The following is an 11459-nucleotide window of genomic DNA, read 5'->3' on the forward strand; positions in this document are numbered from 1 at the left end:
ATAACCTTGTAAAATAATTAATGGGAGTGAATATTTAGTTTGAAAACTATGGTTGTTAAATACATTGAAATGCTCTGTTTTTGTGAAAATACTTATTGAGAATCTATGATGTACCAAACTGCATTCTTCTTCCTTAAGATTCAGGTAGGAGCAAGACAGGTATGACTTCTGCACTTCTCAGAATTTGACAACAAACCATGTTTTGAGCAAAATCACAGTATTAATGATACGGGCTTGTCAGAATTATAGAGTAATAAATATACATACATACATACATACACACACACACACACACACACACACACACACACATACATGTGGAGAAATCCTAATTGGAGCAGCCAGTAAGGTTGAAATTTGCTTCTGAAAGATGACTGTGAATTAGTTGTACAAAGGTGGTTTTATATAAATGGCAGTAAAGAGGAGAGGATTTTGTTTCAAGGCCAGGAGTGGTTAAAGCTATAAAGGTTGGTGTAGATTGAATCTAACAATGTATTAAAAGGCTTAAAAGCCTCAAATTTTACATTTAAATCACTTCCTTATGGGTCATTGTCATACTTTGGATCTGGAATGCCCCCCAAAGGCTCACAGCCTCTGATACTATTGGGAGGTGGCAAAGCCTTTAAGAATTGGGGCCTCGTGGGGGATCTTTACTGAGGCATGCCCTAAAAAGTTCCAGTGCCTTGGTCTCTTTCTCTCCTGTCCTGGCTATGAGGTAAACAGCTCTGCCCTGTCATGGGCTTCTACTATGATGTGCCATCTGGGGCACTTGGTTCTATATTAAAACTTCAAAACTGTGAGCCAAATAACCATTTTCTCTTTTAAGTTGCTTGTCTCGGATATTTATGGCAATGAGAGGAAGCCAACAGTTACAGACAGGCTGCAGTGATAGTCTGGGCAAGGTAGGATTATAGCTAGGACTCACTGCCAGGTAGTGCGGAAAGAATGGGAAGATTCCAGAAATAATGTGAGATGGGTTGTCTTGTTCTTTTTTCTAAGTCTCTTCTTCTACCACTTGGAAGCTTCCATGTGGTTGTGTTGGTCTGATGTTTTCTCCCTAGCCATTTTTTGTCTTCATTTTGAAACGATTCTTACAGTACTTTCCTGGTATTTTAATAAGAATCTTGAAGGGAATAGATACAGTAATAAAATTAAGTAATTGGTCTGCTGTGTTCTGCCATCTTTCTGTGTACTGAATTTTATTTAGGTAGTTAAGCTATCTATATGTTGCTGTAACAGTGCTTCTCACTTTCCAGCGTTTTGCGGTTGACAGCTCAGGAAATCCCATATAGTTATGCTTTTTAAAATGTATTGCCTAGTTTCTATACTTTTTCTTTTTGGCGGGGTGAGTGAGGAGGTTTCAATACAGGATTTTTCTTGTAGTCCTGTCTGGCCTCAAGCTCACAGACTCACCTGCCTCTGCCTCCCGTGTGCTGAGAGGCATATGCCACCATGCCAGGCTTTTCTATTTCAGGTAAATTTTATAATTAAAAAAAAAATCCTATTGGGATATCTATTATGTTTCATTCCTTTCTTTCTTAAAGAATAATTTGAAAAGAATTGTCTTTTATATTAGTGATTCTTACAGAAACTGTCCTCAATATATTTGAAATTATTTATATATAGTATAATATTATTATTTTTCTTATATGAATATCTTATTTTACCTTTAAATGGCTATTACTACTACTTAGGCAAAGTATTGATTATTCTGTTTTTCTGATGTCTAGCCACTCTGAAAATTCTCAGAAATAGCTGTTTATTAGCATATTTTAACTGTAAGGTAACTACATGACTTCTGCTTCCCCTCTTATTTGCTACTCTTTGCATTCCCGATTTTCTATTTTGCGAAGTTCAGTCTTTGGTCCTTTTAGAAAGATTTTTGGATTTGCTTTTTAAGCTTTTGCACACATCTGCTGACTTTCCTTACACTCCTTGCCTCCCGGGTCTTCACCCTCCCTTCTCCTTCCAGGCCCTCTGTCCCTTAGGGGCTTTTACCTGATTCACAGGGGTTTTCTGTTTCCTTGCATTTTCTATCTCCCTTGCTCCACCTTCCCCTCCTGCCCCCACCCCTTATTTGGTAAGAAGCAAAGCCAGGACCTAAGAGCAGCAAGAGCACTCCGCCCTGCGCTGCCTCAGGCCCTTGGCTCTTTTGAAGCGTCTCCCCTCACCACTGTTTTGCTGTGTTTTTGGTTCGCACCCCAGCTCCCTGTGTTAGCGTTTCCCTCTCCCAACTGCCCTTCCTCCTTCCTCCCACCCTGCCTTAGGGGTTCTCTGATGCTTAGTGCTCCTGCTTGTTGAATTTGCTGCCTTCGGTTCATGCAGGTGGGTTTCCTGAGTGTTAGCTCTCAGTTTGTTCATATGTGAGACAGGAGGACTAGGTGACGGTCCAGCTTTTCTCCTACTCAGATGAAAATCTCCTTTCTCCTCCTGGTTAAAGTCTCTCCTTCAGGGATTACAGAGGGGTGGGATTTGCAGGTAGTTTACTGCCGAACTTTGAGACTTTACTCTCTTCCTGAAATCTGAGTAAATCCTTGCTTCGCTGATGTTCAAGGCTGCCCCATAGCACAGCTTATTCCCTACGGGAAGCTCTGACTACGCTAGCATTCCGTTCCCCTCTGGTTACCTGTGTCGTACTCACATCATGCTTTAATGATTGGAGTGTTTTCTCTCTTCTGTTTAAGGGGTTTTTTGTTTGTTTGTTTTGTTTTGTTTTTGCTTTGTTTTAAAACACAAAGTACTTTATTAGAAGTTTGGGGATGAAAGTGCTTTGATTAAAAAAAAATCACCCTGTTTCTGTTTAAACCCCTAAAAAAGCAGAAGGCACAGCTGTAAGAAATAATCCAGACTTCGTTGCTTGTGGTAGTGGGAGAAAGTGGGAGAATCCCTTGTTGAGTCAGGTGTGGCCAGGCTGCTGTTAGCCTTCTGTACATGCCCTGTTACTGTGTCTTTACAACAACGTAGCTGGAAAGAACTGTGGTTTTGGTTTTTATTTGGAAATGGATCAAGCAGCTGAGCAGTGGCGTTTAATCCCAGACCTCAGGAGGCAGAGGCAGGCTGAGCTCTTGAGTTCAAAGCCAGCCTGGGCTACAGAGATAGTTCCAGAACAGCCAGGGCTACACAGAGAAACCCTGTCTCATAGTTAAGCACACGCGCGTGCACACATACACACACACAGAGAGAGAGAGAGAGAGAGAGAGAGAGAGAGAGAGAGAGAGAGAGAGAGAAGGATCAAGTGATCAAGTGGAAAGCTAAGCTGCTGACACAGACCTGTATTTCTGTACTCCAGGCAAAAACAAAAATCAAGACCAGCCTGGTCAACTTAGTGAGTTTCAGGATAGTGAGACCTTGACTCATAAAGGAAAGGAGAGAGGAAAAAGAAAACACAAAAAGAGATAAAAATTAGTTAAGGATAATTGGAAGCTTTATACTATCAAAATGTAATTATAATAATCTCAAAAATATAAAAGAATTAATGAAGATATATAAATAAAAATTGAGCTTTTAAGCCAGGCATGGTGGCACGCGTCTTTAATCCCAGCACTAGGGAGGCAGAGGCAGGCGGACCACTGTGAGTTTGAGGCTGGCCTGGTCTACAAAGCGAGTCTAGGACAGCCAAGGCTAAACAGAGAAACCATGTCTCAAAAAACTAAAAACTAAAATAAATAAATTTAAAATTGAGCTTTTAAATGGGGGAGGATTCCCCTCTTAGAACCCGAGGGATTGGTACTTTATTAATGTTCTAATCTTATTCCATATATCAAAAGCAGTAGCAATGTATGAGGTTCTTAAAAATAGTCAAGGATGTGTCTCGTATTCTCTGTTTTTCTACCTAGAGTAGATGGATCTCTGTGAGTTTAAGGCCAGGTTGGACTACACAATAAGTTCCAGGACAGTCAGGGACATGTAGAGAGATTCTGTCTCAAAAAAAAAAAAAAGCAAACTGGAAGTGAGAGCACCTGAGCAGCAGGGTCACTTGCCCGGCCCAGGTTAGAGCCCTGGAAACTGCACTTACACTTCCCCTCAGAAAGTAACGACAAGAAGTCGAGCTAACTACCTTGATAGACACAGGGCAGAGATACGAGGCTGATCCAGTCACTCTCTGCCCATTTAGAGAAAAATTTAGGCTATAAGCAAAATTGTGAAGTAGCTATTTATTTACATTCTTGATTTTAGCCAAATAGCCAAGAGTTTAAAATGTCTTTCTTTCCTCATGCCTTACTCCTTCCTTTCGGTGTAGTGTACTCCAGGCGCTGTGTTCCTCTTCACTTCCGGTGATCTTTTTTTTTTTTAATTAATTTATTCATATTACATCTCGATTGTTAGCCCTTCCCTTGTTTCTTCCTATTCCTCCCTCCCTCCCACTTCCCCCTTCTCCCCTCCCTTATGTCTGGGATTGAGGGATGCTCTTCTTGGTAACTTGCTATCCTTCCTCTGGGTGCCGCCAGGCCTCCCCATCCAGAGGACGCGGTCAGAAAAGGGGCACCAGAGTTCTTGTGAGAGTCAGATCTCACTCTCCACTCAGTGGTGGAGAATATCCTGTCGTCGGCTAGGTCTGGGTAGGGGTTCGAAGTTTACTGCCTATATTCTCCTTGGCTGGTGCCTTAGTTTGAGGAGGACCCCAGGACTCAGGTTGTTGGTCACCCACTCCCGCCCAGGAGGAGAGCGCCGCCATCCATGGGAGTGCAGAGAACGCCGCTCTGCTAGGGAGAAAGAGGACAGAAGACAGGGGAGGGTCTGAGCCTGTGGACAAACAGTGGCAGGAGAGAAGTATGCTGCGGCGTTTGGTGGGGGGACCCCAGAACTTTGAAGAGTTGCGTGAAAAACATTGGTTGAGAATGTAGAAGGGGGAAGGAAGAGCCTCACCCGCCACTATCTCAGCAGTTGATAGCCCACAGACCAATCAAGACAGTGTTATTAATATCTTCTCCCCCACATAAAGCAAAAACCTATTTACACATCTGACTAGGAGAAATGATCAACAAATCTGAACAGAAGGTTCTAGTATGGAGCAGGATAGTTAGCTGGGCAAGCAGAACAGAGGGGACTGCGTTTCATTACCAACCTCTCAATGGTACAGTCTAACTTTTGATAATGGTCATTTGTGTCTGTCATAGTGAAAATAGTATGAATTTTAAACAACTGTAGTATTAGTTATTTTTACAGAAACATCAAAATGAGCTAACACTGATTAAGAGTGTGGTATCTATTGAGAGCAAGGGTGTGGGCTTGCATTTTATATGTGTTTATATGTGTTTAATGTGTGCCATTTGAAGTGTAACCAGTTGTCCTGTTATTGAGGTAGGGGGTGCTGTTTTTAGTTGAAAGCCTTGTTACACTGGCTAATAACCTGCAGACTTAACTTCTGGAGCTTAGCTGCTCTCTGTCTGCTTGTGCCACACAGCTGTGAGTACTGCAGCTTTTTAGTAGGTTTTGATTGAATGAAAGGCCTTAAGCACAGGATGTCTTTCCATTTATTTAGGACTTCATTCATCTTTTAAGTAATATTTTGTGAGTTTTTAAAATAGTGTGTGTGTACGTGTGTATGTGTACATGCGTGTGCATGTGTGGAGGGCAGAGGGCAACCACCAGGGATGTATGTAGCAGGCATTGAACTCTGGTCGCCAGGCTTGGTAGCCAGTGCCTTTACTTGCCAAGCCTTCTAAAGGACTCTCACTCACTAATTCTATAAGTGTTTTTTTTGTTGTTGTTATGTATTAGAATTTTAGGATTTCCATATGTAAGATCTTATCATTTTAAATAGAAATAGTCTTATTTAACGCTTTTTCCGCATGTTCTGGGCTTGCTTTGTTTTGTTTTTGCTTAATTGCCTGGTTAAAACCTCCACTAGTTTTACAGTAATGGGGACACCAGCTTGCCTTGTTTCCTATGTAGCGTGTACTGTTTTGCCATTAAGTATGATCTTAGCTTCCTATTTTTTATAGATGTCCTAACCTAGATGAGGAAATTTACTTTATAAGTTTTGTTAGTGTTTTTAGGGGGAGGAGAGGGAAATTTGGGAGCTTTTGATTGTTAACAAATGAAATGTTAAAAAGTATTTAAAATGTTTTGGATTTTGTCAAACACTTTCTTGTTTGAGATGCCCTTGAGTTCTATCCTATAACTGATTGATTTTCATATATTTTGCTCCTGGAATAACTTGTATTTGGCATTTGTATATAATCCATTCTGCTTCTAGTACTTAGCTATTGTTTTATTTTTACATCTGTATATATAAGATATTAGCTATTCCTTTCTTAAGAGTATCTTTGTCTGCACTTCAGATCTAAGTACCTAGCTTCACAGAATGAATTAACAACAGCGTTCTGGCCTGACATGGTGTCGCACAGCTTTAATCTCAGCACTCTGGAGGCAGGGACAGGTGCATTTTTTGAGTTTCAGACCAGCCAGAGCTACACAGTGAAAACCTTTCTCAACTCCTGTACCCACAAAAGAAAAGTCTTCTTATATTAATTTGAAAGTTTGTCAAGTTTTAATTTTAATTCTATTTTTAAGTGTTTGGTGGACTTTACCAATGAAGTCTGATTTTTGGACTTATGGAAAGATTTTTTTATTATTGTTAATTTAATCTCTATACCTTATATAAGTCTTCAGAAATTTTATTTCCTCTTGGATAGTGTTTGTAAATTTGAAAGATAAAAAGCAAATAAGTTTTAAGTATGTATACATTAAGTCTAGTCTTATAAAATCAAAACTGTATATAGAAATTCATCCAGTTCAGCCAGGCATGGTGGCACATGTCTGTGTAATCCCAGCATTTGGGAAGCAGAGGCAGGCGGATCTCTGTGAGTTCGAGGCCAGCCTGGTCTACAAAGAGAGTTCCAGGGTAGCCAGGGCTATTACACAGAGAAATCCTGCTTCAAAAAAACCAAAACAAAACAAAATAAAAAATTCATCCAGTTCATGGGACAGTAATTAATATGAAACTCAGAGTTTATTTATTTTTTTAAAATAGGATTTTCCTCTCAAAAGTTTTGCTAATGTCTTCTTGTTTGCATGGCTCTATAGTCTTACTCCATAACTGCCTGGAATCTGAGTCTTCCTTTACTTGCGTATTCACTAACTTCTCATTTTTATCCCATCAGAAATGCAGCAAGTTTTGGAAAACCTTACAGACCTGCCCTCATCTACAGGAGCAGAAGAAATAGACCTAATCTTTCTGAAGGGTATTATGGAGAATCCAATTGTGAAATCACTTGCTAAGGTATACTAGTTTATTCATAAGATTACTGGACGACTTTGAAAATTGTCTTTATGGAGATATTTTCAGTGACCACCTTTTGGAATTAGTTGATGCACCATTCCGCAGAGTTAGCAAATGACACTTGTCACGTAATGAACTGTTAGTGCATGCCAACATCAGTAAGGTCTGCCGCCTTTTTACTCACCTGCAGAGAGTAGGGTGACTCTGACAAGGCAGAACCGCACAGGAGGTGAACTGAAGCGTGGGAAAGCGATTTGGGTTCTGTCTTCACTTTCAAATAGCAAGGTGTTGGTTTTATATTGTAACATACACCTGTTTATCATTTAAAATCTTAACTGCTTTTACTTAGTTCTTTAATTTATTTATTTTGAATTTTAGATTTTTCTTGCATAGCCCTGGTATTATAGATTTATTTCCTTAAATCAACTCTAGAGCAAACCTAGTAGCTCACTTAATGTACACCTTTTTTAAATAACCATATTTGTGGTTCTGTTTTATTTCACTTACAGTTTCTTGATGATCTTGTTTTGACATCAAGGAAACTCGGTATATTTACTGCCTGTTTCACATCCTGCTAGCCCAGTCTTCAGAACTGCTCTAGGTGGTTTTTGCTTTCCAAAATCCATTCTGATGATCCTCCAGCCTTACTCCTTCATGGAGCCATCTTTCCTTTTTTGCTTTGTACTGTTAGAATGCTGGTCTCACCTTCTATGTGTTATTGTTAGTTTTGGTTTTTCTTTTAGAATGTGTGTGTGTGTGTGTGTGTGTGTGTGTGTGTGTGTGTGTGTTTTAAGACTTCTGAAAACCATACCTTTTTAACTGGCAAAAATGAGTTCATGTGACTCATGAGGTCATGTGGTAAAAAGTCATTTTCATAATGTAAATACTCAATATTGCTGCATTTATCATAACATACAGGATAGTATTTGCTCTCACATTCTAACTCCTTATGTGACTGTTGAAGTAGCTAGGAGCAACTTGAGCCCTTACTAAAAATGTTTGGGCTTGGGCTCCTGTTGGCACAATTTTTACTCTTTCCTTGGTTTTCTTATACTACCTCTTAGGATACCTTCTATTGTCCCTGAATCATTTTTCTCCTTGTTCTCATGTTAAAGTTAAGGCATTTATGTAGATTTAGACATTTTAATACCGTGTAAGACATTTTACAGTATGGGTGTAGTTTCCAAAGTTCTTTAAAATACACTAGAGTAAATAATAGAAGGGTTGGAGCAGGTAGGCTAATGTCTTTTAAGTTCCTGCTTTAGTTATTTGAATGTAGGGGGAGGGTATTGATGCGTATTTATTCTCAGCAACTTCTGAGAATGAGGAATGGGTTAGTTTGTGTCACCAATGATGAGACTTTCAGTGATCACCAGGTCTGCCCTCAGCACCTGAAATGGTTGCTTTACTCTGAAACAGGTAAAGAGAACTGTATTCTTTTTTATTAAAAATAAAGGCTGGGCAGATGTGAGGGCCTGAATTCAAACTCCCAGAAGCCACATTAGCCTGGCAGAGAGGGAGAGGAAGGGGGAGGAGGGAAGTGTGTGTGTGTGTGTGTGTGTGTGTGTGTGTGTGTGTGTGTGTGTGTGTGTGTTTCAAGTGCTTCTGTGGAGAGACAGGTAGTAAAGACAAGTGAATCCTCAAAGCATGTTGGCCTACTAGCGTGGCAAAGAACCAGCAAAAACCAGAGAGACCGTTAGAAAGAAGGTCAGGACTGATGGTCTCCACACTTGTCCTATGGCACAGTGGGTGTATGTACCTGCACTTACCTCCCCCTTCAGGTTTGGTAAGCAGATTTTAAATAAATAAAGGGAGTGGTAATTAAATACTGCTACAGCATAAAGAAATTGGAGGGTAAGAGGGGGAACTTCTGCCTCTATGTAGGTAAGTTACAGCAATCTAGTTCTCATTACAACAAGGAAGAAACTGGAAAGAAAGCCAGACATGATGGTGCACACCTTTAATCCCAGCACTTGGGAGGGAGAGGCAGGTGGATCGCTGTGAGTTCGAGACCAGCCTGGTCTATAGAGTGAGTCTACACAGAGAAACCCTGTCTTGAAAAACCAGAAAAATAAAAAATAAAAAAAAGAAAGAAACTGGAAAGAAAAGCAAATCTAATTGACATTTTAACACTCAAATACAAAATTAATTTATTTGATAGATTTAAGTATGAGAAGGCTAAATACAGAAGGATAGAATCAGCCAATCTGAAAATAGATGAACAGAAAAATCCCAGGAGGAACTCATAGAAAGTAAATCAAAATACAGAACAGAGATGTGAGATGCACATATAAGCTCTGATACACGTTTGCTTCCTATCCCAGGGAAGGACTGGGAGAGAAAGTAGAAATGGTTTAAAATGGGCTAACCAGAACTTGAAAACAGGTAACGTTAGGCAGCAAAGTGACCCAGGACATATGTGTTACTGAGGTGCCTATTTAACACATCCGAGTGGACGCTGGCCACCAGGTTTCCCAGCAGCCTCTCAGCATCACAAGCACCTGTTTCAGAGTCATTCTGGCTGGTACCCGAAACCTCTCCCAGACCTGAGGTTCCCTCCCTTCCCCAGCTTCTCTTCTCTGTGGAACTCAGCCGTCTGGCTACATGGCCCCTTGGCCTTTTGGCCTCTTGGTCTCCTGACTATCGTGGCTGCTGGTCCCCTTTCTTGTCTCCCTTCTCTTCCTCTCTTGCTCTCTTCCCTCACATACACACACTCCTTTTATGGCGTGGTTTAGTCTCCTGGCTCAGTTCAGTCTGGACCCTTGCAGATGCTTCTAGCTGTCCTCTCCCTCAAATCGACAATACACCTTCTCCTCAACCACTCCTTAGCGCAGCCATGTCCTCGTTTTTTTCATTCAGCGTGTAATATAAAGCCTCTAGAATTTACGTGATAAGACACTGATTAAAAGTAACTGGAGAGGAAAGGGTGTGTTTCATCTTACACGTCAAGCAACAGTCCATCACTGAAGGGACTCAGGACCGGAACCGAGAAGCAGGAACTGAAGCCGGAGCCGTGGAGGACTGGTCCTCACCGCCCTGTTCCACCTAGCTTTCTTAATTTAGCACCACTCGCCCAGGAGTAGCCCCACCCAATACGGGCTGGGCCCTCCCGTATCAATTTCCTATACCATTTCCCAAATCAAGGAAATGCCCCCACAAGCTTGCCTGCTTGCCAGTCTTATGGAGGCACTTTCTCAATTAAGATTCCTTCCTCCCAGATGACGCGTGTGTGTCAAGTTGACAACAACAACAACAAAAAGAACCATGAATGAATGAAGGGGAAAAAAACATCATAAAGTATTTTCAGCTGAGTGAAGAAACGAAAGTGTATGACAAAACGGAAATGAAAGGAATGTGTATGTTAGAGAATAGCAAAGCCCAAGAGAGCAGATGTAATGCAAAATATACAGAGGTGGTAATAAAAATATGGCAAAAAAGAGGAACAAAAATAACACAATGTATGATGGTATGTTAGTAAAGTCAACATACCTCCAACTAAATACAAATCACTGCCTGGCTGGGGAGGGAGGACACCACTTCAAAGCCACAGACAGGGTTGCAAGTGTAGTATAGAAGACATTTCTGACCTGGGGCCGGAGACGTGGCTCAGCAGTTGAGAGCACTGACTGCTCTTCTAGGAGACCTGGGATTGATACCCAGCACATAGATGCTGGCTCACAAGGTTCTGTGACCCCAGTTCCAGGGGATCCGCTGCTCTCTTCTGCACTCCCTGGGCCTGATGCATGCATGTGGTACACAGGCCAAATACCCATCCATATAAAGGAAACGCTGTGAAAATTGTGAACAGTTTTGTGACGATGACTGGGACGACTTAAGTGACACTTAATTTCTTGCAGGAGAAGCCTCGTGTAAGAAATGACTTCAGTAGCTCTATCTAGTTTTCAAAATTGGGTGTTTGAAGTTTAAAACCATTGTGCAAAAGAAGCTCCAGATCTCTTTACTGTAAGTTCTACATTTAATGAAGAAATAATACTAATTTTACAGTATTTTTCTACCAGAAAAGGGGAAAGGAAGAAAACATTAGTGTTATATTGAATATAAAAAATATTTTGGTATAACTACAGGGTTGTGTTCCTGAAAAACATAGATTTTTAAAACATTATTTTTTTTAGCATGCGAATCTGCCTTTATCTTTAATAAATGAGAAAGATGGCATGTCTACCAAAGTGCTGTCTTAAATTTATTTTTTATCAGGAGACACTTCTTTGTGCAC

At 40.7% G+C, this 11459-nt stretch overlaps 1 protein-coding gene across 8 annotated transcripts in view; it reads left to right on the forward strand.

The window, feature by feature from the left end:
- Positions 1–11459, forward strand: part of PALS2 (protein associated with LIN7 2, MAGUK p55 family member) — a 92377-nt gene that overhangs the window by 35384 nt on the left and 45534 nt on the right. For 5 of the 8 annotated variants that reach the window (XM_084787343.1, XM_084787341.1, XM_084787345.1 and 2 more), the window contains exon 2: positions 7107–7225. The exons of 1 other annotated variant lie outside the window; for it this stretch is intronic. In XM_084787343.1, coding sequence (XP_084643469.1) covers positions 7109–7225 — 117 coding nt within the window. In that variant the 5' untranslated portion in view covers positions 7107–7108. Of the gene's footprint in view, positions 1–7100; positions 7226–11082; positions 11189–11459 lie in introns of those variants that run through there. 2 more of the 8 variants (XM_084787347.1, XM_084787346.1) reach the window with 1 other exon arrangement.

This window comes from Acomys minous (genome assembly GCF_964271855.1).
Source record: "Acomys minous genome assembly, chromosome: 6".
NCBI classification, from domain to species: Eukaryota; Metazoa; Chordata; class Mammalia; order Rodentia; family Muridae; genus Acomys; species Acomys minous.